The sequence below is a fragment of the Panthera leo genome, chromosome A1 (assembly GCF_018350215.1).
Source record: "Panthera leo isolate Ple1 chromosome A1, P.leo_Ple1_pat1.1, whole genome shotgun sequence".
NCBI lineage: Eukaryota > Metazoa > Chordata > Mammalia > Carnivora > Felidae > Panthera > Panthera leo.
Window position 1 is genome coordinate 171,485,373 of NC_056679.1, and position 27,648 is coordinate 171,513,020.

At 39.2% G+C, this 27,648-nt stretch overlaps 1 protein-coding gene across 2 annotated transcripts in view; it reads right to left on the bottom strand.

The window, feature by feature from the left end:
• EPB41L4A (erythrocyte membrane protein band 4.1 like 4A) overlaps positions 1 to 27,648 on the bottom strand; it is a 253,070-nt gene that overhangs the window by 80,023 nt on the left and 145,399 nt on the right. For both annotated transcript variants that reach the window (XM_042945193.1, XM_042945184.1), the window contains exons 6-10: positions 19,881 to 19,978; positions 18,608 to 18,728; positions 15,866 to 15,953; positions 13,548 to 13,636; positions 12,883 to 12,946 (exon numbers count right to left, since the gene is read on the bottom strand). In XM_042945193.1, the coding sequence (XP_042801127.1) occupies positions 12,883 to 12,946; positions 13,548 to 13,636; positions 15,866 to 15,953; positions 18,608 to 18,728; positions 19,881 to 19,978 (460 nt within the window). The remainder of the gene's footprint in view (positions 1 to 12,882; positions 12,947 to 13,547; positions 13,637 to 15,865; positions 15,954 to 18,607; positions 18,729 to 19,880; positions 19,979 to 27,648) is intronic.

Below are 27,648 nucleotides of genomic sequence, written 5' to 3' on the forward strand. Positions count from 1 at the left end.
TTTGCCACTTAACCGCTGGTATGAATGGCACTGATGTGGCATCACAAAGTCTCTCTCTCCTACTAAGCCTTTTCCAAACAGACTGGGACAATTAGCACCTTTCCATTCATTCAAAGGTGGGCAGATGCTTAACTTCAGAAGTCCATTCCAACCCTCTGCTAAAATACTTTCTCCAAGCATCAACTGCTTGCTTTCGGCAAAAGCACTCAAACACCTTCATAGCTTTTGTCATTTCCTGCCAGAAGCAAAGCTACATGCCGAATCTCTTTTTAACACAGGCTTTTATCATAGTTTTATTCTATAAACTGAGCAAATTTTTTAAAAATGTTTATTTTTGAGAGAGAGAGAGAGAGAGAGAGAGAGAATGACCAGGGGAGGAGCAGAGAGAGAGAGATACACAGAGTCCAAAGCAGGCTCCAGGCTCTAAGCTGTCGGCACAGAGCCCGACGTGGGGCTCGAACTCACAGACCATGAGATCATGACCTGAGCTGAAGTTGGATGCTTAACTGACTGAGCCACCCAGGCACCACCCCCCCCTTTTTTTTTTTTTTGAGCAAATTTAAATAGCCTGTATCTCAAACACCATTTGGGGGCTTCACTGCACCTTGGAGCCCTAGGTAAACTTGGCTCAAACTCCCAGTTCTATCATTTGTAAGACTTCAGGACACGTATCATACTGATGAATTCCCAACCTAACTCCCTCAGAGCTCTCTATTTCTTTTCCCACCTTTGCTGGGTGTTTCTCTTTGCAAGCTTCAAGAAATAAATCTACTTCAGTTTGGCTTCTCTGAAGTGTATTGAGATTGCTAGCAGGGTCCTGGAGGGGCTCGCATCAACTGTGCGCTACACAACTTCTTCACCCCGGGCCCTGCTGACTCATTGCCTCTCCCAAGCCTGACCCTTATCGCCACACCCAGCCCATGCTCTAGGGGTTGCTCTGTTGCTGTCTTGGGAAGCAGCCACAACTGGACAGTCTGCCTTCCCCAGCTTCCCTACAATTGTGGGGGTGAATATCCTCTCAGTCCTATTATATGTCTGTCCCACCTCCAGCGTCACAGAAGTAACCTAAAGTACACTGTATAGGCACATATTTTTAAAAGATTAGTACTTTCATAGTAGTGACATGTGATCATTACATAAATACTGGAAAGGCCTACAGCAGAGAGTTTTCCAATCATCAGCAATCCACAGAAGCAGAGGAGAAGATCGAAGGAAGTGTCAAGATTACAAGTCTAAAGTATTGTGGTTTTTTAACTGCAATCTCAACAAGAGCTGTAACTGACTTTAGGCACCAGGGGGAAAAACAAAATCAACAGAGGGTGGATAGCCAATGACTGAAATAACCTGATTACTGATAAAGCAAAGGCAGGCAAGGGGTGGAAATGAAAACAGATACCAAAGAGATAACCCAAAATTTTAACTGTTTTGAAAACTGTTATCATTCTAAGTGGTGAGACTGATTGACTACAGTTTTAAAAGCTGAACAATGTCTGTACAAGTGAGAGAGCGGGCACAATGTCTGTCAGTGCCTGTCCCCGTGTTTGCCACTGCTCTCTCTCCCAGGCATCCCGAGTTCAGTTAAGAATTCACAGTGAGCCCTGCAACAAAACAAACTAACAATCTTCTTATTTGGAAAAGGAAGTTGGGCACAGATACTTGCTGTTTCCCTGTTTTATATAAATGAGCAAACCACTTTCTTTCAAGAAAGGGTCTTTTCAGGGCTCTAGATTAGAAAATATTACATGGCACATACACACACACCCCTAACACACACACCCCAGTTACTTTTTAAAAATTCCTTTTGAAATGCACTTAATATTGTTTGAATTAAAAATCACAGTGCATTTCAGGAGGGCACTTGGAGAATCAAATTAATTTCCATTCCTGCATATATATTTTACAATAAAAGAACAAAACCAAAAATATTCCAGTATTCTTTTGTCAGCTGTGTGGGTAATATTCCAAAACACAGAATAAATGTGAAAAACCTTTTTACCTCTTTTTATGGATGAATAAATTAATTGTTTGATGAATAACTGTACGTAACTCTTTCTAGCTCACAGAAACGTAAATTACAGCGTTGGAAAGGACGTGTCAGATTGTGTTGCTTCTCCTCTTTTTCCTTTTCCTCCCCAAAATTCAGAAAGAGAAAACATGGGCCAAAACATTAGAGAATATTTAAATCATGTTTCAGTAAACATTGAAGATGATTATGTTGAGCTTATTCTGCTTCCTACTTGAGAAAATACACGGATACAAACCCAGGAATCCAGATGCTTGGCTTTTGCTGTTGTTTTACTCTATCTTTTCCTCACTTGCTCTTTAGAGAAACCATAGCATTCAGAAAAATGTTCACATTTCCCTCTTATACTTGCAGAGTTATTTTTTTAATGATAACCTTTATCCCCAGTTTACAAATGTTAAAGATTTTTAAGTAATAAGTGTTATTAAAGCTTGTTACAATGAAGGCATATCTAGTAAGTTCTACTGATACTCAATTTAAAAACGTTTTAGAGCAGAATTTTACAATTTTTTCCAAATAAGTGGTCCATGTGTTTTAATTATAGAGAAAGTCAACACACATACTAGTAAGTGAAGCAAAGGAAAATGCACGGCCCTGGAAGACCTGTGCTCCCCTTCCTGCCTTGGCACGAGCTACTCATGAGCTGAGACTGGTCAAGGACAAGGTGCTCCCCGAGCCCTTCCTTTGCAAAGCTCCAGTAGCCCTAGATGACATGATGCCAAGACAATTCCGATTCAGAGACATAAACCTGGAGCCTATTATAAGTCCAACTTCAGACTAGGTGCCTTCAACCTCACCACAACCCTGGAAGGCAGATTTTGTCGTTCTCACTTTATAGCTAAGGAAATGTAGGTTACATGTTACTCAGTGAATTGTCCAAAGTTGGACATGTGGGAGGCCTGGACCCAAACCATGCTTTCTGACCGCAGGTCTAGCAGTCCATCTCTGAATCTGAGAAATGCCAAACCAAGCTGTTGGCATCAAGATCCAAATACTACTAACAGAGCCACACTTAGGAACACATGGGGGAGAATGCTCCATCTGTAGTTACAGGTGTGCTCATACCCTGTAGATGGAAATGCAAAATGGCACAAAAACTCTAGATGGAGGAGGGGATGTGGAAATATCTAACAAAACTACACATGCACTTGCAATTTGACCATGCAATCCCAATCCTGGGAATTTACCCCAATATAAAAATACATATGCACAAAGTTATTAATTGAAGGGAAATTTATAATTGCAAACTACTGAAAACTACCTAAATTGTCACAGCATAAGAGATCAGTTGAGTAAACCATGGTACACACTCAATGGAGTCCTACATAGCTGCACAAAAGAACAAGAAAGCTCTCAATGGACTGGTATAAAGAGAATTCTAGGAAGTATTACTAGGTGAAATAAGGAAGAAGTAAAAAAAATTTTTTAAGTTTATTTATTTTGAGAGAGAGAGAGACAGAGAGAGAGAGAGAGAGAGAGAAAACACACAAACTGGGGAAGGGCTAAGAGAGGGAGAGAGACAATCTCAAGCAGGCTCTGTGCCTTAAGCACAGAGCCCAACATGGGGCTCAAACTCACGAACCGTGAGATCATGACCTGAGCCAAGCTCAAGAGTTTGGACACTCAACCAATTGAGCCACCCAGGCTCCCCAAGAAGGAAAATGTTCTAAATGTGCTTATCTTTACAAACAGAAACACAGGAAGGATAAACCATAAAACAATAAAGTTGGTTACCTATAAGGGAGGGTGAGGAAATAGGACCGAAAGAATATGGTATTAGTGGTACTTCTCTGTGCCTTTTTCTGTACAGTTTTGACCTGTGGAAGCATGTGAATCTTCTACGTCTTCAAAAATAAAATAAAATAAGTAAGAATACAAAGGGGACCTAAAACTGAAAGCAAATGGAGACAAGTAAACCTAACTAGATCTCAAACGAAGACCAAAGCCTCAGTACTAGGGAAAGCCAGAAGGAAGGGCCAACCCTAGTAAATTCAGACCATAGTCACTGACTAAATGCCCTCAGTCTTGGCAGGATGGTATGTGAGTGAAAGCACTGCAAACAACTGTTAATCTTAGTGGTTCGGACAAAGCAATTCTGCAACTACTTGAGATATATTTTAGAACTGAGCCAACAAGTAAATGTATTTCTGTTGTTGGGAGCTAAGGTTCTCAGCACATACAAATATGAAATGAGGAAAGGCCAGAAAGAACCCTGTGGGAATGGATGGAAATTGGAGATATGATATCAACACACGATTTCTACTGTGCATATGAGCACGTTTATATGCACACATATGTATACATGTATTTATATTTGTATGTATGTATTCCTTAGCTTATCCACTGAAAAGGCCAAAAAGCAAAGTCACCCCAATGACAATGACCACACCTAACACCTAGATCTTAACCCTTCCTGTCTAAACAGAACCAAAGTTCCTCGGAAAAATGGCTGATAACAGGGCAGATGTAGGTACAGAATGCACCTGAAACACCACGTTGTAACAAAAAGGAAGAAAGTGGCCAAAAAATGATAGGGTCAGGTCAAAAGGGCACAAGAGCCAGATTAAAGGAGCCCTCACTGACTAAATCTAAGACAACTTGAGCACCAAAAAATTAGGTACCGTAATATATCATAAACCACTGGGGGAAAAAAGGGAATTAATAAGCCCATGCTGATAAGATAGATAAATAAAAGGGATAAAAGGTGTGGCTCTTGCTTACAGTGCAATGCCAAGGGATGACTGTGGAGAGTGTGGAAGAGGTAGAAAATCAACATTTTACAGGCATCACAGTAAAAGATCAGATCAGGCAAGAATCCTCAATGAACACTAAATCTACAGTGAAAGCTTGAAGAGGAGCAGGGTATTTGCACTGAATTAAATACCCCCACAGATTACTTATTAGTTGCAAAGGAGGAAGAATAAAAACAATAACTATACAGTGGGAAATCAAATCAACATCCTGACTAGGTGATCAAACTTAGTATAACCACCAAGTGACAGATGGCCATCGTGTGCCTCCAGATGTGCCCTATCATGTGCCCTAATGAGGACACAACCACCTACATGGCTTTCCAGCAGAGAACAAAGATCTACAGTCCAATCACAAGAAAACAACAGACAAATATGAAATGAGAAGCTTTCTATTGTGTAAAAAGCAGGTGGAACTGTATTCTTTCAAAATGTAAATGTCAAAAAAAAAAAAACCCAAAAATGCTCAAAAGTGTTCCAGATTAAAGAAGACTAATTAATTGGATTCTGTACTGGATAGGGAAAATGCTTTAAGGGACCTTATTAGCCTAACCACCAATAAAACTGGAATGTAGAGAGTAGATGACATAAACGTGTTAAGTTGATAACTGTGGTTCCATCAGAGAGCATCCCAATTCTTAGGAAATACACACTGAAGTATTTAGAGACATGTAACACATGAAGCCCTCAAATCATTCAGCAAAGAATTGTGTGTGTGTGTGTGTGTGTGTGTGTGTGTGTGTGTGCATGTGTGTAGAGAGAGAGAGAGAGAAATGAAAAAGGAAATGGAGTAAAATGTTAACTGTGATTGTAAGTAATAAAAGGTGACCGTGTTCTTTGCAATATTTTCATTTTTGCCACTTTTTGTAAATTTGAAATTACTTTCATATAAAAAACATTTTTAGATCTATAGTTCTACATAAAATGTGAAAGAATCCTTAGCTTATGTAAGTGAGACCTCTTGGGCTTGCTGACAAAGTGACTGCTCCTGGCCACCAGCACTTCCCGTGTACTTTTCTCAAAGAGTTCGGCCAAGTGGGTCTAATTACTGGTGGCCAGACTTGCCAGGAACCTTTTGGGTCGACATCCTGTCACGCTGGGTAAGTTTAGCTGAGGTTAGCTTAATGATGTATTATACGTAAAAGTAATCACAGCCTCGTTTCATTTATTCAACAAATGTACATGCCAACCTCTGGGCCTACTGTTGGGGGCTGCACGCTCTGTTGATAAAACCAAGGTATTTGGGAATGATCCAAACTCTTCTCCATTTTTCACAAAAGTATTCCATCTGCTACCCATAAGAAGCAGTCTTACCTCCTCAGTGCCTCTCAAATCCACTCTCTTCCCTCCATCCTTGTGGTGATGGCTGTTCCATCACCTCTCCTGATCATTGGGCAGTCTCCTCGAGTGCCTGCCTCTATTCTTACCTCTCCATGCCCCACGCTGCAGCCACTTTCCTCACAGTGAGTAAAGCCCAGGGCTTGAGGCATAACTTAGTTTTCCCACCTGTGCTCAAGTCCCCCAGCCACCAGACAGGTAAGAGAAGCCATCTTCCACACGAGGTGAGACTCAACTGTGCACTGGGACTGTCTCACTTCCCCTAGGTCTTCTAGCTCCATTGCTAGGGTAGATGAGCAGACATGGAAAACCAGCTCTCACTCACTTCCAATATCCACAGCTTCTCCACCTTCATCTGCCTTGAATCCACTGAACCCCATCTTATTATGGTCTCTTTATCTCAGGCACCCCCAAATGATGCTCAGCACATCCCCTAGTCAGTCCCCTTCCTCCACCATCACTCAACTCCTGAAACCCTTCCTTTGTGCCCTCTGGAATTCATGGCCTAACATCAGTAAAATGCCTTTGCCCCTCAGTCTGCTCTCTTACACTGCCTCAACCCTTCTGTGCCAGGAAAAACCCAGCTCTCCCCTGAGGACATGGTCTTAGCAGTCCACCTGAATGATAGGTAGCTCTGCCTTTTGCCCCCCCACCTGCCATGTTCTCATATCACCAAGCCTAAAAGTGAAGACTCCTCCTTGCTCCCCAAGGCCACTTTGAGACCATTTTCTTTCTCTTCCTCCTACAACTCCCAGCTTTGAATCTCCTGCCTCACCCACACTTCGATGCTACTGCAGTCATAGTCACATTCTCCAATACTCCTCTTGTGTTAACTATTGGAAATTTCCATATGTAAATAGAAACAATCCCTCCAACACCCAGACATCTCAGTTCCCTGAACTTCTCAATGATACTGTCTTCCTCCCTGTCCCAACCACTCGCTCTCATGCATGTAACTCCACACCAGGGTTTCTCAGCTTCAGCATTATTGACATGTATGGGAGTACATTTAACCTCTCCCCTCTAGATGCCAGGCACATCTCTGCCCTGTCCAGCACTGTGACAACCAAAACTGTCTCTAGATGTTGCTGAGAGGTGAGAATCAATGCCCGACAACTTCCCATTTACATAACTGAGGCTCCTCTGTGATCTCAATGCCTCACACCCAACTTTCTGACCATCACCCTCTCTTTCCAGCTTACTCTTTCCGTTTCTACACCCCCAAACAACTCCACCAAGACCTCCATCCACCTACCCACCACTCTTTCATGGTCTTTGCTCTCTTCCTTTCTCAGTTTCAATTCCATGATAAATCACTGTATTTTCTCCCCTGCCTCACAGGATTCCTGGCCCTTCTCTTTGTATTATTCTCTTGAGAAAGCCAAGTCTCACTTCGTGTCTGCACCAGCACTGTCTAATGTGGTTGGACAAAAGCACACCGTGAGTAGGCTCATTTTATTATTTTTTTTCCTGATTTTTGAATATCTATCTATTTATTTTTAATAATGTAATTTATTATCAAATTGGTTTCCATACAACACCCAGTGCTCATCCTAACAAGTGTGGTAGGCTCATTTTAAATTCAGGACCCTCTGTATCACCATGCTATCATAGGTTATCATCAAACTACATGTCTCTTGTCTATTTTCTCTTCAAAATCACTATTTCATACCTCTGCTTCCTTCAGACCCCCACCACTTCCTCCCCAACTTCAGTCTTAGCTGATGACCTTGATACCTAGTTCCCTCAAAATAAAAAGCAGAACGATCCTAAGAGAACTAACCAGCTACCCTAATCTACATTCCCATGCTCTATCTTCCTGCCTGCTAACCATAGATGAACTGTCCTGGCTGCCATCTAAAACCAACCCCTCTATTTATACACTAGCTGTCATCCACTATTGTCTACTTAAGGAGTATCATTCCAGCATTTCTCTCTCTCCCCGCAACATTGTCAAGTGTTCATTGCATATTGGTTCATCCTCATCAGAGTGTAAATGTGCTATTATTTCTCCCAACTTAAAAAACAAAACCAACCCTCTTGACCAGCTTCCCCTGACAGCCATCTTCCTATTTGTTCCTCTTTGTGCCAAAACTCCTCAAAAGAGTTGTCTATACTCACCCTCTCCAATTCTACTCCTATTACCTCTTTTGTTTTTCCTTAATTAGCATGCATCAGTGGTGGTCATTCCCCTAATAACGGACTCCTCTTAGGGTTTTTCTTTCATATAAGCGCTACAGTAAAGATACACGCCCCTTGTGATTCTCTAGCGTGCAGAGACCTAACAGTGGAACTGCTGAGTTAAAGCTCACTCTTCAATCCACTGAAAATTGTCTTATCAATGACCTCCTACAATCCTAAATTCAGCAGTCAATTCTTAGTCCTCATCTTATTTGACATATCAGCATCATCTGACATGTAATACATGATTTTTAGCTGGCAAAACTAAATACAATTAGTGTTCTTCCTATCTCCTTTGTTATTCCTTCTCAGCTTCCTTTTCTGGTTCCTCCTCTTCTTCTCTATGCTCATTCTCCTAGTGACCTCATATAGTCTCCTGGCTCTGAATACCAGGATATGTCAATGATTCTTAAATTTTAATATTCTCCCCAAACTTTGGTCCCAAACTCCAGACTTATAGAACCCACTTATTAAACGTCTCCACTTAGATGTCTAACAGATATCTCAGATACAATATATTAAAAAAGGAAGTCTTAACCTTCCTCCCCAAACCTGCTCTATGCAAAGCCCCCATTACTTCAGTGGATGGCAGCTCCATTCTTCCTGCCTTTCAGGCCAAACACCTGTAAGTCGCCAGTACTCCTCTCATACCTCCTCACATTTACACAACCATGTAGCTAAATCCAGAATCCAACAGCTTCTCAGCACCTTGAATGTTGCTACCCTGGTCTGAGCCACTAACCTCTCTCATTTAGATTATATATAATATAATATAATATAATATAATATAATATAATATAATATAACTTAATATAACTTAATATAACTTAATATAACTTAATATAACTTAATATAACATAATATAATATAATATAATATAATATAATATAATATAATATAATATAATATAATATTTTATTCAGATTTTAAGTAATCTCTATACCCAATGTGGGGCTCAAACTCACAACCTCAAGATCAAGAGTCACATGATCTACCAAATGAGGCAGCCAGGTGCTCCTTGTCTAGATTTTGAAAATAAACACTAGGTGGTCAATGGGTGAACAAGCAACAATCTTTGCCCTCAAGGAATTCAGTAAACAGCAACCATTTGATAATAGACTTAAAAAAATTTAAACTTCTCATAATAAACACATGTTCTTAAAACCAAGAGCTAACACATAAGTGGTGGAACAGTGGTATTTTCACTGAAATCAGAAACCAATCAAAGGTGCTTTATATTACTAGATCACTTAACACTCTTCTGTAAGTTACGACCAACAGTATACAATATGAAACATAAATAACAGAAAGGAGCAAATAAATTATTTTTATTTGCAAGCAACAAAATTATATACCTACAAAAATTTATGAGAATAAAATTAAGAACTCTTGGCTAACACACAAGAATTCAGCAAAACAGCCAGATTTGAGATAAAAATAAAATTCCACAGCTTTCACCTCTACCAGCAGAACACATTTATAAGATACAATAGGAGGAAAACATTGATCCACGACATTAAGAAAAAAAAGGTCAAGCACATAAAACAGTAAAACACATTATCAAACACTGTGTAGGCACATATGAAAAAATGAAATAAAAGGAAAAATGCTTATGATATGAAATTAAGTATAAAACCCACGTATAGAACCACGTAGGGGATGACACATATATATGTGTATATATATGTATATTACACATTCATGCTAACAGAGCAAAATCTGAAAGGGCTTGTACTGAAATAATAATCATTACCTCTGAATTTTAAGAGGTAATTTTCATTTTCTTCTTTACAGTATATTTCCCAGATTTTCTACAATCATCATGGAAGACCTTTATACTTAAAGTTTTTATTTTTCTGAGAGGTATTATTTAAGCCATAGTACCTATTTGGAAGCTTAACTAATCCACAGAAGTATTTATAATTACCTGCTGAATCTGTCAGAGGACTAAATTTTTACAAAACCAGACTTTAGTTTTAGTTTTACAAAACCAGTGTTTGTTCCTCTCTCAAATCTGAATCAGTGAACTCACTAAGGTTATATCTGAGAAAGATGAGACTGTTATTTGTGGATGCAAAGAAATGTATGAATAAATACTATGTGTTAGCACATTATATTTATTAAGATATGATAATGTGCTTTGGTAGACACTGTTAATATTAAAAAGTGGAGCTGGACAGTGTTAGTGGCATAGTGTGACAACAGGAAAAATCTTTTATCTGTAGGACATTGCTGATCTTTTGGGAACTGAATGTCTGAATTTGGCCCTAAGAGCGCTGAACATACTGAGTTAAGTCTCTCTGACTGGACCAGTGGAGCAGAAAACCAGAATAAGCATTTCAACCATTTTGCGAGCTGGTTGTGATTACTGTTCCAGGTGACGGGTTTCATGGGGTTTTTATATATAATCTATGATTACAGTTAGGTCTCCATAATAATCAGCTTAATTCCACCATTATGTAAATCATTCCTCACAGACATACCCAGGTGGAGAGGGAAGAAAGACTGCAAAGCAAGAACGCTCAGGAAGAGGAGTGCTTTGGTTAAATTAATGTCCTATTAAAAAAAAAATCCCTGTGATTCAAGCCTGAGTTACGTGACCTGCTTCACTGTAAGAGATTGGTGACATTAGGCTAATGAACCAGGAGCACGCAGTGCCTCAGGCGACACCCAAACACCCACTCCTCTTCTTTTCTTTCTTTTTTTTTTAATGTTTATTTATTTTTTCAGAGAGAGAGAGACAGAGGATCTGAAGTGGGCTCCGCACTGACAGCAACGAGCCCGATGTGGGGCTCAAACTCATGAACTGCAAGATCATGACCTGAGCCAAAGTTGGACACTCAACCCACTGAGCCACCCAGGTGCCCCACACCCACTCCTTTTCAAAGCTGCAGAATGGACTGAGGCAAAGCGGGGTTGGGAGGAAACAAGGTCACACCATGACACTGCCATTAAAAAAATAACATGAAAACTATCAATTTTGTTGTTTTGTTTTCACCTAATAATGAAAAAATCTAAGAAGTAAGAAGTTCAAGTTAGCTGACACTTTGACAAATGTTTATCCTGAGGCAGAAGACATTTTAAGGCACTCTAATAATAACATAAAAGTAGTTGACCAAAGGACCTCACTCACGAAAATAACAGGTATGAGGGGGAAAAATGACTCTAAATAATAGTAATGCTTCCACAGAAAGTCTTATTATTTTATAATATTCTTCTTAAAAACGTGAAACATTATTTTCAACGTATTGAACAGACTTTATTCCTTGCATTAGTTCTTGTGAAACCAGTGGCAGGACAGGGAAAAAAATCACGTAGCCCTACTATCCAATTAGCTGTTCTACTTTGGGGATGACTTTAATTCAATCTCACAGCACATCTTTTATCACTGATGCGTCTAATCAGGAACTGAAGAAAACTAGGCTGCTAAGAACTATGATGAGGTGTTGGGACTATCATTTTTTTTTTATCTAATCTGGAATTTCCCTCCTTACAAGTTAAAACTCATTTCAAAATCCAATTTTAATTTTATCAATAAATGGCAGCATGTCACACAGTTCAGGGAAGGACTGCTGTATTTTTCTAGAAAAATCAGGCTTTCTGATTTGACAGTATGTAATCTCAGTCCATCCGTTCACAGATTGTTCAACAAATCCTGAGCAGGCACCTGCTATGTGGGAGGACTTGCCTGGTACCGTGCTGCACCTGAGGCAGCGGCCACTCCTTTCCCGTGTCTCAACGTGCAGATGCAGAAGCGCAGGTTTTCTTTGCCTCATTTTTACAAAAGAATCTCCTCAGAAAATCCATTCAATGCATCCACTCAGGGTTTGGGTCTACATAAAATTACTACCAAAGAGACAGAAGGATGGTTCTCGTACATCGTATTTCCACTAACTTATCCCATAAATACAAATTAGAGTAATCGCACTTCAAGGGAGCACCCTTTTCACAGGTAGATTAAAAGGAAGCTTTCACATTCTTGCCTTTTTTGGCCCCACTGCTTAAAAGCTACCTCCAGACTCTGCTAAATACTGTGCCCGTGACCCAAACAATCCTGGAGGACACTGCCAGCTTGCAGGGCAAAGATATTTTTGCACCCTTGCCTTACATTCTCCTTTGAAAGCATCAGAATTTCCCATCTGGCTTATCCACCATGCCAGAGAGAATAGAAGTGTTACTCCCTACAGGTTGTTTAATTTACCCTGGGACAAAATGAGGACACTCTTTATCCTATATGTAGGTTGCACGCTTCTGAGGAGATGAATCCTACCTTCATAGACAGTACTTCGAAGCAAACTACTCTAATAATGATCATCACCTCCTCTTCTCTCTTGTGCCCTAGAAAGGGTTTTCTTCTCTTTTTGCTAAAACTAAAATGACACTCCTCTATAATCAACTCGTTCATTTCTACTCACTTCCCTTTCCCTTCCTTGAGAAGAAGTTGTGCACATGAGTCCATTAACCTGGTTCCATGTGGCTGCAGCTGAAGAAACATGGCAGTTTTATTTCACAATGATTTTTAAGTTCTCAACGAGCAGATAAGACTTCTCTCCTCAGTTAAGGGAAGCTGAGCAGTCAACAAAAACTTACATCTTTTCCCAGTACTCTGAGCTCAAACTGTGTCTCCTTGAAGTGAACCTTTGTAATCCGTGGCCTGAAAAACAAAGCAGATGGCGGTGGTGGTGTAGTTTTTAAGAATTAATCTTTCAGAAATTCAGAGAAGTATCCAGTGGGAACAGACTGGCTCGTTTCAGTTTCTGTATATACTGCTCCAGTAATTGTAGACAGTTCCCTGTATGTCATTTGCTCTGGACACTTTCCTAAATAAAATCCATTTTCATTCTCCTGTACTTCTCCAGTAGATACAGACAAGCTTGGAATCCCCAAAGTCTCAGCAGTCTGCCTTCCCAGACACAGTGTAGGGCTACAGGCTCCCAGGCCCTCCAAATGCCTCCCGCATTTAGAGTTAGAACTCAAAGTAGTCCTGGGCCCACAGCCCACCAGCATACACTGGAATGGATAGGAAATCCTACTACACATAATTTGCATGGACAAGAGAGTCCAGAATCACAGTACCTAAAATTTACAGAGAAAATACACACTAAGATGCACTGGGAGAAAATGTATACCCAGTTTTACTCATTTATTTATCAACCACTGGAAACGTACCTGTTTTCACTGACAAGTAAGCCCCATAAGCCTAGTATATACAGCGTATAATTTTAATACTAACTCTGCCCTCAAGTTATACTTACCAGAAATACTTCCCCACTTGCTTTTTATTCTTGTAGACAACAACACCAACTGGAGTTAATCCTAAGAAATACTCAGATTTGTTTTCTCCCTGCAAAAACAAGCATATGCCTATTACCCATGAATGTATTCATGTCACAGCTCCTTGTCAAACTGTAATTGGCCATACAAACATAATATGTTGTATTAATATTGGGTCCAGTTTGTCAAAGACATCAATTTAGAAAGCTAGCTAAGCTATGGTAATAGCTAGCTTGCTGCTCATTTTTTTTCATTTTTTTAATGAAAATTTTTCTTAGTATATTCATACTTAGAACTTCAGTTCATTAAAAGAACCTGGACTACCAATCAGGCCACTGATCGACTCACCCCACACTGCACCTACAGTGCAGTTCAACCCTGGCTGCACATTAACTGAAATCACCTGTGCAGCTTAACATGCTGATGCCCAGGTGCTACCAAAACCAGTTAAATCAGAATCTGTAATGAAGGGGCCTAGGAATCAAAAATACATAAATACTCCAGGTGATTTCTCCTGTGCAGCCAAGGATTGAGAACCACTGGCTTCTATCAAGAGTTCCTTCCCAAGGGTTGGCTCATCTCGATCTTATTCTTAGATGTAGATAATCATGAAACCTGGCTTTCCACCACCCTTCTCCAGAAAGTTGAGTTCAGGCAGCTGCCTTCAGGCACACACCTGGATTTTCTGATGTTTCTATCATGCTCCCTCCTACTTCCATTTGTGACTTTACTACTCAAAAGAGTTAAAAATACATCTCTTCTGGTAAAGACTGAAGACCCTCAATTTCCAGGAGATGATAAATCCTAATTAAGAAAATGAGATTCTGAAATGACAAAGTCACAAACACTGTGGGTAATGAAGGACATGCATACGTCTGTATGAATTGTATTTCTACTCTAAGGTCAAATAACAGCCTGTAAAGTCATACTCCCAAGAATATAAGACAACTCATGTATTTTTGCAGAATCCCAGCTGTTGCCCACTTTCAGTTCTGAAAATTCAATTTTAGAGGAATGTATGGAAGATTCTACTGAATCCAGCTCATTTGCCATAAACTCCTACCATCCACAAAAAAAGTGTATATGAATTAGGATAAGCATTACACAAAAGCAGAGCCATTTTTCAGAAGATTCTCTCTTTTACACACTTGCTATATGTTTCTTAAAAAACTAAAAGCTCAACATGATTAATGTGGCTAGAAGGGAAAACAGTAACTATTCCACTAAGTTTTAGAGGTGTTCTTAAATGACAGTAGTATAGAGCATGTAATGATGTAATGAGATTGGAATCTAAAATATCAAGAAACTACTACTTGACCCAAACATGTAACTTTTATTGCCATACTAACAGTATACCCAGAGGTGCTTCTAACTTTTTACGAAGAAAACGAGAAGATTTCTTGGTTTAGGAAACTCTGACGAGCAAACGAATATTGCAAAATGAATCCATAAATGAGTTAATTGCATTATGGTAAGTTTAATCAGGGTTCCTTAAAAATCACATTCCATAATTTAATTGACCTTGTCTATAGAAAATCTTGAGCAATTCATTTTGTGTAAAGAATAAGGCACCTGGCTCATTTTCTCAAATCATCAAATTTGGACTATTGCTAACTCAACTCTTACAAAATGAAAGGCAATGGCATTTCAACCTCACAGGCAAAAAACTGTCAATTGGTAACCTTTGAGAAATGGTTTCAAGGTTAAGACATGGCTCCAGAACACTCAACACAGATTTAGTATAAACTCTGTCTATATTCAGCCAGTGTTCATCGGCCACTAAAGAAAATTTGCAAAACCATTTCTAATGCAGTAGTGATAACTATAGTAAGCAGTAACCCTAATATTGAGAGAACCTGTACATCCAACATAGAACCATCAACACCTGCACCTACACTGGTGCCTAAAGGCTACTTTTCTGGTAAGGGATTTCACAAATGCTTTTCGGTCATAAAATCTATTTTTGGAAAATCCTCCTGTTTTCTGTCTCATACAATCAATTATAGACCAATTTTAAATTGTTTTGACGTTTAGCTAAGCCCTATGGAGCTGTTATCCAGATTGTGTTTTCAAGCCCAGTTAATTGTTTTCTACACATGGAAATATAATCACAGACTTTTAAGCAAAACTCATTAGGGTTTAATCCATGCAAGAGATGCTTTGTGTTTGAAAAACAGATGAGAAAGTATCATCTGCTTGCTAAACAACAGGACTACAGCTTTCCTTTGGGAGTTTCGGTGACTTTTTAAGAAAAATGTCATCAGCTTAAAATATCTCGTATTAATTAAATGTTACTCACATAGACAGGATGGAGGTCAACGCCATACATCTCCAGAGATTTAGCAGTCCTCAAGTAATTCAGCTCTGCTTCAGAAGGAGCCTGACCCCTACACCCAGCATAAAAACAAAGAGCCTTACTTTACTAATAGGTACTGCACTTACAGGATATGAGAACCAGCTTCACCATATTCACTGGAGAAATAAATAATCCTTTGTCCTAATGCAAACTTAAGTCTTAGTATTTGAAGAAGTCCCTTGCCTTCTTGGTGACAAAATTTTACACTCTGAGGTGAAACTTGTATTAAGTTAATTTCATTTACCAAATCTGTTTTTGCTCATTATAGCCAATCCCAATGTCCCAGCATATATTAAAAATTCTGTTTCAGAAACCCTCAAAGAGATTCAGAATATAAGCACTTGAATTAAAGAATATATCCTTTACAAAGAGTAAAACGTCTCCATGCACCAGCAGCTCTCCATGAGGAGGAAAAGGAGAATAGTAGTGGGCAGGGAGAAGAGAATGGGCTCCCCAACACCTAACTGGGGTCTCTCCCCAACACCTAACTCAGCATCTCCTGACTACGTATGTAGTTTGAAAATACATTAATATTTATAAATTGTAAGAATACTTGTCATTTTCTTAATACAAAGTATAGAAATCATCCCAAAATCTTCATTGGTGATAATTACATAAATGGTATTCATTCCTAATGAGTGTGAGCATCTGCCTGGAATCTCCATGGATGAGTGGAACTCTGTGTGTGTGTGTGTGTGTGTGTGTGTGTGTGTGTGTGTGTGTGAGACAGATTTTTAGTTAACAAAAGGAGCTATGAATTTTTTTAATTAATAAATCCTGCTTTGATGCATCCAAAGTTTCAGCCATGGTACCCTGGAACATCCAGCAATACACCTCAATTTTGAAATCTATAAAGAATGTTCATGACAAATTAGACACAAGAAAGCTACTAAATCTTTTTTTTTTTTTTTTTTTTTTTGTTTTTTTTTTTTATTATTTTTTTAATATATGAAATTTACTGTCAAATTGGTTTCCATACAACACCCAGTGCTCATCCCAAAAGGTGCCCTCCTCAATACCCATCACCCACCCTGCCCTCCCTCCCACCCCCCATCAACCCTCAGTTTGTTCTCAGTAAAGCTACTAAATCTTGATCAAGCTTTATTCTCTTAGAAATAACAGTCACACTGTCAATACCATCACATAAAACATGTAAGGCCCTTTACCCAAAGCTCCTTGATAATTTCAAAAATGTAATTGTACTTTGAAACTCCTGGAATTAGTATTCTCAGAATGTGCCAAACACACTGCCCTTCATAATGTTATAAGAGGCACTCTCTTAGCATCCACTTCAGGGAAACCTTAAAATGAAGGACTCTATAATCAGGCTTAAGAGCATTCTGGTGCATGCTAATACAAGATGGAAAGCCTGGTTTCTCTGATTACAATTCAGCAATTGACTTCTGCTGCTACTCACTGAAACAGATCCTTTAGGCAAACATTTTTTGTTGACCAGATTAATTCTATTTTTTTTTTCTTAACTATAATAGATCTGAAACCAAGCAAATTCAAGAGGGAATGTTACATAAGAGGGAATAAAGCAAAATTAATCAGTATAGAGGATTTAACCAAAATAACTATAATTAAATTATAACTTCAATGCTGCAGGCCATTAATTGAAAATCCTACTAGGGGAGTGTGTATATTCTCAGAAGTGCATGTGGTGTTAACATAATACCCTCCAAGGTGTCATCATGATTTCCAGATTCATTGCTGTAGACTGAATAGGACTTTGCTTATAACTGTAAAGAATTTACATCTTTAAGACAGACCCAATCCAGAATACATTAAGGCTTTTGTGGTTTTAAAATATACTTATAACTAGAAGAATAAATTTCACAAGGTACTGATGACTGAAAAAATAGCAAATTGCAAAATAACAATATATACAGAATGATTCCGTTAATGTTAAATCATACATACATAAATCTATACAAAATAAATTTTCTTTATGTGAATTTATGCATAAAGAGAGGTCTGGAAGGCCATTAATCAAAAATACATTGACGTTAGGTTTTGAAATTTACTCTCTCCTTTACATTTTTAAAGTTACTTGGGTTTTCTATGAGCATTTTAGTGTTATAAGCAGTAAAAAAAAAACTTAAAAGAAAAAAATACTAGAATGTTCAAGGCATATGTGAAGAATTTATCATTCTAGAAACTTGTCTTAAGACTACCAAGAGCAAAAGATGATACTTAATGGATGATGTAACATAAGACATGATTTTTTTTCTAGCTTTGGTTGTATATCAAATACAATATACAACACTGTGCAACTTTAAGGAGTACAATGTATTGATTTGATACACTTATATATTGCAAAATGACTACCAACATAGGGTTAGCTAACACCCTCATTTTGTCACATGATTACATTTCTTTCTCATGTGGTAAGAACATTTAAGATCTACTCTCTTAGCAACTCTCAAGTATATTGATGGTTCTTGAGGGCATTACTCAAAGTGAAATACGACAGAGAAAGACAAACACTACGAGAGCATTTGAAGTGGAATCTGATAAAGCCAACCTCATAGAAACAAAGACTACAATGGTGGTTGCCAGGGACTGGGGATGGGGGACATGGCGAGATGCTGACTAAAGAATATAAACTTTTGGTTATAAAATGAAGTATTGGGGATCTAATGTACAGCATGTTGACTATAGTTAATAAAATGTGATTCTTACATTAAAGTTTTATGAATCCTTTCTATGGCTTCTTCAAGTTCTTCCTTCTGATCAGGAACAAACCGGTACTCTGACACATAACCTGCAGTATGCTTATATGGGTCGTAATCTCCAAGCTCAGCTAAAAAACAAATTGTATTTTTTTTCCACTTTAGAACAATATTCCTAAAAATACTCAAAAATATTCCTATAATGCCAAAAAATTTTCTTCAAATGTCTTATTAATAAATTCATACATAACTAATTTTAATAAAAAATGACTGGTGAGTATATATGAACGGTATAAATAAAATCTTGTCTTAAGAACATAAGTTCTGTATTTTTGCTTTCGGAAAGACTATAATTATCATTTTCATTTCAATTATTCTTACCAGGTTGCATGAAATAAAATGGCATAAATAGAATTTATTGTGCATATATTAGAAAAGCTAGAGGCAAAAAACAATGATGATGTCAACATATCCTCTCAGAAAAAGGCATCAAGAGCATATGAATCAAAATGTATATGCCCCAAACAGCGGTCAGGGAAATTTAACATAATGCTGTATATTAGTTTATACAAAGAAGCAAAATCAAACCAGAAGCTCATCATATTACATTTATTAAAGTTTTCCTCCCTATGTTAATCCACCTTCCAAGTCCAACCCAGTTCAACTATGTGCCATTTTTCCTAGGACATTTTTTTTCCACACCATCTCTGAACTGGAAATGCCATAAAGGCAAGGAAAATGCTGTCTCATTGCCCCCATCCCTGGCTTCATTCTTAGAAAGGACTCAGTATTTGTAAGTGGAAACATCCTCAGCCTCCAAAATGACAATGCAGTGTGGAGCTGCCCCCACATGGTTGCCATATTGATGCCAAGAGCTGAAGCGCAATGAGTGACACATGTGTGCCACACCCTGAACGGTCACTGGCATCTGACCACATGGAATCTTCACAACAGCTGCCTGGGAGCAATGTGATCTCTGAGACAAAACAGCTTGGGGGATCAATAAAACTCAGGTGGGATGTAGACTAGAAGGGCTTTTCAGACACTCCACCTAATTAAGAATCAATGCTGTTCCTGTGACTAAAACTCCAATGTGACCTATTACAAGGGATATGTAACTGGTTTCACTTTTAGCTCTTCTGAGAGGACACTGATTAAAACTTGAATTTTGACTAAATATTTTTTTAGGAAAATATCACTTGATAAGAAGAACTTTAGTACCTAAACTTGCTTAAAAAGAAACATTCACATTTTTTTTCTCAATATGCTTTAGTGGAACCTACACTGGATGGCATATGCTCCCAGCTGAGCAGCGATGTTGACAGGGCAGGGCAGCCGGCCCTGAAGGACATCTTGCTTCACCTGCAAGAAAAACTGATATCTAAAAGAGAAATGGAAAAAAGAGATTAATGATATCTTACACTACCCAGACCTGAAGTTTCAGTCTCTGATAATCACAGCAACAGCCAATCACCTTGAAGGAAAATAAAGCCACTTCTGTGCTTTTATGAGGGGGCTGTTGAGTGAACAGGAACTATTTAAACACACATAAGCAATACAGGGTAGTGGCTCAAAAGTGTAGGCTCTCAAGTGAGACTGGATGGATTGCTTCCCAGCTCCAGTATTCATCTGGGCAGCTACTGACCCTCTCCAACAGCCAGTCTCTGCACCTGCAGAGCTGGGACAGCGAAGTGTCAACCTCACGAGGTCAATGTGGAAGTTACATAAAAGCTACTCTCACCATTCTCATTAATGCCACTGCCACTACAACTATGACACGGTCTTACTGGTAGGAACAACCTTTACGATGTGTTACTTACAGGGTCTAAAACCATGGGTACAGGATAAAAAGGTCATTATGGTGCAATTCCATCAATTCTCATGCCCATTATCTATGGCTTTGTTCATTCCATTTGCCTAAAAGAACCTGTTAGAATAGTGCCACCCACTGTCCCAAATACTGTTAATATAGTAACTCATTCTAAGTGTTTTACATACAGTAATTTATGTTAAGACTTTAAAATAGGGCCAGTACTATGATTGTCTCCATTTTGCAGAATGAAGCAACTAATAGACACAAAGAGATGAAGTCAAGTGTCTCATCCAAGATGTCACAACTAGTTAAGCAGCAGAGCCAGAACTAGAACCCAGGCAATACGACTCTAGAACCTCTTAATCAGGATGCTATGCAACTTGGGCTGGCTTGCCCTCCTTCTCTCCCCCATCCAGTCTTTCTGCCTGTGGAGTGAGGGTGAGAGAAGCCAGAGATACATGAACCAATACAATGAACCATCAACACCGTCCTCAGCCACCATTACCTACAATGCAGCATGCATTCACACACTCATGCACCAGGCTGTGTCCTTTGTAATTTCTCTTTCTTTGCAAGCCAACTCTTGATGTCACTGGGAAGGGCAGGAAAAGGGCAAAGGAAATGAATTATAAAAGTCAGCTGTGTTAAGTTTCTTTTCTCCAAATGCTCACAACCAAAGGCCATAGTGAGGGAATCCAAATGTTAGATACTACTCTGATTATTTCTAGAAGACTGGACCAAGTTTGACTGCATCCACAAGCTTAAGGGATAATGTTCTTAACACCTTGTGTTTCCTGAATTCCCATTTTAGTAAACAGCACCACAGTCTCCATATATCCAAGTAAGAGAAACCTACCAACAATGTGCAACCCTGGCATGTGCATTCAGTCACTAAATCTGTTGTCTTTTGGAATCCACTTCAGGTCACTATCCACCGGATTTCTGAAACCTTCAGTGCTCTGCCAACATTCACACTTATGTCCCTTCCAAACAACCTTCCCGAAAAATAGATGAAATTCTTAACAGAAAAATAGGATCATATCATTCCCTGGAAAAAATAAGACCTTTAAAAAATTTCATTTTGCTTTCAGAATAAAATTCAGATCCTTAAGAGAGTTTGTGACATGCAGGCCTCGGTCTTGGAGGGGCCTGCCTCAGTCTCCTTTGCAAATGGGCTCTATGGCCTAGGGTCCCCATCTGCACCCCTGCCACTGGTGATCATGCACCAAGGCCCACAAGAGGTGGCTGCACTGGTTTCCACAGGCCCACAAGTGACAGCACAGCAGTCATCCCCTCCAATGGCTCCCTCCTGGCCATCCACGATTATTTCCGGTGCCACCAAGGTTCCATGTCCAATAACAGCTCCTGGGAAATGCAGGGCATCCTGGAGAAGCCACGCCTCACCACCCGGGTCTCCCCAACACCAACCCAAATCCTGGTAGGCAAGCTTCTTTTTCACCAAGTCCACCCTCCAGTCCATGGCTACAGTGTTGGGAGTCCCCAGAATGCTCAGAATCTCCCTCAGGCCTCCAGCGGCACCAATACCTGTGACCTGACTCTGGAAGCCAGGAGGAGGCAACCTGGTGGCCAGCCTGACAAGGCCAACATCGGGCCCCAGTCCTGGGTGGCCACCAGCAGCCAGCAGGGTTCAGGAGGTGCTGGGCTCATCAGAGCCCTTCCCTCCCCTCTGCTACCCACTACTAGGCAAGCTGCAGCCAGCAAAAATGGTTGGGTTCTTCTACAGCAAAACAGCAAAAAGGAAGTTGAGAGAACCCCACTCTTCACTCTCCAAGCCACACTCGAGCCTTCCTGACACTCTGCAACCCGGTGGCTTGCACCAAGAGAAAAATAAACTACAACCAGTTTAAAAAAAATCCTCGGAAGACTTGTGCTTCTTGAGCCAAAATTTCTTGCCATTAACCAATGACTATCTCTACTCCCTAACTTGCGTTTACTTTTCTAGCCCTACTTAACTACTCCCCATGCCCTGAATGCTCATCTTGGATATCACATCCACTTTGTTATAATCATCTATCCTCCCCTTGAGGAAGAAAAAAGCAGAGTAAAGTACTATTAGCAGAACTTAAATACAAAAGGTTATACACTGAAGACACATTTTGCTAGAATTACTACTGCTTGTTGGAAATTAACATTTATTTAGCTACACTCTCTCTATTGTTAACTTGGAATTTCTTTTCCTGAAGTGTTTTTTTTTTAAGGAAATGGGTCACAGATGCATATTTGTCTTGTTCTATTAAGACTTTTATAACATCTGACTGAACAGTCAAATCGCTTGCCAAATACAGAAACAGAGGAACCTAATCCCACAAGAGTTTGCTTCAAAGAGAAAAGGAAAGAGAAACAGAGGGGGATGAAAACACAAAGAACTGAAACTGAGAGAAAGACAAACAGATACAAAGAAATGGACCATATCCCATCAGTGACTGTAGTCTCAGTATATAGGTCTGGCACATAGTAATTGCTCAATAAATGTTGACTTGATGGATAGATATACAAATGAATAGGTAGACAGATGGCTGAAATGGAAAAAACTGAACACTCTTTGCTGTCTCTGAGAAATTCACAAAGAAAAAGAAAAAAGGACATCTGTTCAAACTTCTCTGGACAGCCTGCCTTTTAAAGATACCACAGATCTTTAAGTCATTGCATTAAAGAAAAATCCACTAAAATCAAAAGACAAGTAAACTATTTTTAATTAAGAATTTGCTTAATCTTTATCACAGCAAGCATCATATCAGTTTTTTATAAGACAAATTCATGAGACAGTAGAATCATATTTTCATATACTAAACAAATATTTTATCATTATGTCAGGGCCTATTTTTAACTAACTGCATATAACTTATTTTGTCGATTTTATGGGACTTAGTGTACATTTAATATTTTATTTAAATCACAAATTTAGAGTTGGTGAGTCTTTCCCTCTGTTACTCTGCTTCAGGCTATGATTGGATGCTTGAATCCTTTTTATCTGTGGTTTTAATTAGGGGGAAACTGCATGCCAGTTTGCCTAGGACAGATCTTCTTTATGCCTGTTATACATGTATAACTATTAACAGCTCTTCTCATCATTCTCCAAAGTGTGAGGGTTTTGATGATCAACTCTACTGTGACCCTGGTTATACTATACCCCTATTGGAGAAAAATAGAACACTCATTAAAGATGATCCACTTAATAAGGAAGCTTTCCAGGCATTCTGGTGCAAAGAGGCTTCTTAAAGCAGGTATTGGTTATATTTTCATGTAAATTTATATCTTGGTGTACACACACTGTCTTCCAAGCTAGATCATGAGCCCTGGGGTAAAAAAGCTGGGTCTTCCACCCTGTCCACAGTTACCCCACTACACCCAGTACAACACAAGTGAAGGGCTTAAAATATCGGCTTCACGGTTTTCTGCTTATCTGACATTCACTGCAAAGAGCTGAGCTGACACCAACGATGTACAAGCTGTTGAGCACCATTAACAATTTAGCAAGTATCAAAGGTTTGCTTCAAGAAGGGGCAGAGACACCCCATTCTTTCCAGAACCCAAACACAAGGTTCCCTGAAATTCAGTGGCCAAAGATGCTTACACCAACACGCCTGAAGCGCCCCTTCCAGCGACTTAGGACCCGGTGAGAAAACAGCAATCTGGGGACAGGGAGAAGTCTGATTTCAGTGCCAGGTAAATTTGACACTGAAGAATCTAAGAGGAGAGTAGCTACCTACAGGGAAGCAGGATTGTTTTCTGCCTCCCACACAGAGGGAACCTAGCATGTGATAGGAGCCTAATCATTTCAGATAAAACTTCACTGTGAAGGACAGAGGGAAATGTTTATGATACACAAAATATTGAACATTGCAGGGGAAAATGGCATGTATTGCTTAATAAGGAGAAAAATAGTAGAGGAAGCACACATTGATTCTCAAGAAAAAGTGGCAAAATCAGGAATAACACTTTCATCTCAAAAGTATAAAACTGATGATTACAATACAGGAACAAGTAGCAATAATATCACCTTACATTTGTATAATCCTTTAAGGTTCACAGATTTCTTTTGCATCCATCCCAAAATGTGACCCTTGTCTCAACTGTGTTGTATCGAAAACCCTTATCCTCACTTAGAGGAGACAGAAACTCTGGACATGAACATGTAGCTGCAGGCCATTCAGCTGGTAAAGAAGCCAAAACAAACTAATCTTCACAAAGTGAAAAATAGGAATTTCCATATTAAAATAATAAAATTAAAAAAAATAAGCTTAATGTCAGTCTCCAAAGGCTGCTCTAAAACATTACAAAACAAAATTAAAAAATCAAATACCTATGTTAAAAAAAATTTTTAATGTTTATTTTCGAGAGAGAGAAACAGAGAGAGCACAAGCAGGGGAAGAGCAGAAAGAGGGAGACACAGATTCCGAAATAGGCTCCAGGCTCAGAGCTGTCAGCACAGAACCCGACACGGGGCTCGAACTCACAAACCATGAGATCATGACCTGAGCCGAAGCCGGACGCTCAACCGACTGAGCCACCTAGGCGCCCCCAAATACCTATGTTTAGAAGTTAAAGAGTGTCCATTATGAACGAGTCATTTGGAACATTGTTTTCTTTTTTAGAAACTGTTCTTAGATCCTTGAAGGTTCAGAAAGCTTCCAGCGACATCACAGATAGGGTCGTCCAGCAAAGCAGTAGACAGTCTCTCTGTCCTCCCTCTCTGCAAGACTGAAATTCTCTCTTGGGTCACTACTGAATCTCCTTGGTACTGAGGGCACTGGACACAGTGCTCCATGTAGTTATTAAATGATGGTAGCTGAATGAGTGAGTTCTGTCCTTACACACAAATTCAAGAAATGTAGGCAAGAGGGCAGACGTAGGAGGATTCATAATTAAATGAACAACTATACCCAGAAAGTTGTGACTAGTGGACTGACTTTAAGCTGGAAGACCCATCTCAGGGCTCCAATCCAAGCTGGTCTTTTCCTCCCTAATTTCTTAATCAATAATTTGAAAACATAAAGTACTTATCATTATTTTTACTTCAACTACCCCTATCATCTATGGAACATTATATTTTTGTGTTAGGGTCAGTACTTGGCCTGTGTATCATCTTATATATTCCTTTCATTGTCTTCTTGAAAAAATACTTTAATTCGTTTTTGCAGATGAGAAAACGGAGACTTTAAAAGGTTACATAGTTTTCTCAAATTTACAGTTAGTGAGTGGCAGAGCAAGGACGCAAACCTCAGCCTATCTAATTCCAAAGCCTGTCTTCTTAACCAAAATGTGTGTTATGCTTATCAAGTGTGCAGGGGATACAGAGCTATAAATGATCCAGAATATGTGGAAGGCTGTTGTAATATTTTGAATCAGGATTAAAAATAAGCTTAACAGGTACCATGAGGACACAAATTATCTAAAGAGCCGATGAAGAGAAGAGACTTTAGATAGCATTAATTTTCATGTCAAAACTTACGAACAACCCAAGAGCCAATACACAGTAGGCTGGAAGAGTTTTCCAGAGAATTGAAGCAAGATAAATGTTCAACTTGCAAATGCTGACCTAAGTATACTTTTCCTTTAATAGCATATATTGGGAGATTTGGGGTTTGGGTTTTAGTTTCACTTTTGCCAAAATCATCTCATGCAATTGACTCCCTTTGTAAGGTCCATGATGCCTATCCATTTAAATGAACCTATTCATGCAAATTAATGACTTAATCTTCAGGACATTCTAAAAATCAGTATGTAGTGATATCATATTGAGTCATATTAAACTTACCTAAGCTCAACTATATGCTCTGGGCAATAAAAATAAATTATTTTAGGTCATGGCTACTAGCTGGAAGCCAACTCTGTAATCTGGTTCTTAGCTACATGATCTGGTCTAATATGTGAGGAAAAGAAGATTGCAGGGAATATGTCGTGAGGTTGTACGTTACCCACAAATCTGTACATTCTGCTCACGAGCTGGTAGTGGATTCTGAAGGGAAATTTCTGTTCCTAATATTAGGTGAACAGGTTTAAAATAATGCATTCTAAAACACCCATTTCTCTCCTTATGAATAATAAATCGAGTATCTTTTGGAACCCAACCCTCACTCAAGATGTAACTCCACTGGCCTGCTGGAGCGAGGAGAGAATGAAATAGTAAGTGCTACCATTTATCAAGCACTTGCTGACCAAACGCAGCCAACTAACACAAGCTTTACATTATTTTTAGTACACCATTTCATGCTTACAAAACCTTATGAGACAGGTAGATCTCCAAATTTACAGTTGAGGAAAGTGAGGCACAGAGAAGTTACTGACAACCTCAAAATGAAGGACTTTCCTGGTATTTTCATAAAATGTTATTTCCTTGCAATTTCCTAATAAGTTACAAACATGGGTGTGTGTGTGCCTTTGTGTGTGTTTACCACTTGGACTCAGTTTCCCCATGAGCCCATAACTCAGAAATCCCTCAACTGCAAACATTATTCACAAAGCTCTAATGTAAATATGACCCCTCTCCTTAATTCCTTCCCAACACAACGGCCCTTCCCCCATAGAGGTGTGCTCCTGGAAGGCCTCACAGGACAGCCCTCCTTTAAAAGTGGTCCTTTATAAAGTGGAGATGGAAGATGTGAATGAAGCTTGGCACAGTTCTAAAAATGAGGCCTAATTACAGCACTCCAGAGAAGCACAGGAAAGGTCCACTTCGCCTCCTCTTTTCTCACTCTTCTGAGTGCAGTCCAGAATCAAGACAAAAGAATCTAAGGAAAACCACGAAAGGATGGAATAGGAACAAAACCACAGACCACCTTCGTTATCAAAGACACAATTTCCAAGGTTTTGAACAACGCATTCAGCTTTCCTTGAGCCAGTGATACGGGTTCACTAAGAAAGCTGACCACTTAGAGTTAAGTCAGGGAAAATGCTTTTGTTTGCTACCACATACAGTCTAGTGGAGTTCAGTGAAAACCTAACACTACTGCCTGCTCTTTATAAGCCACTTTCAAATGTTGGCATGGACTATTTTTAATAATATAATCAATACCAACTGGAAATTCTGCCATAACTGAAATAAAATATTTGATGACAAAGGTGAAAGAATACACTGTGAAACCCTGCTGTTGTTGTTGTTGTTTTTGTCCTTTATACTGAAAGCAATTATCTTTTCATTTCCTGTGGAGATAAACAAAAGCCCTGGACAACTCACATTTAAGCTATAACCAAATAAAGAGAAATAACTGGCTCTT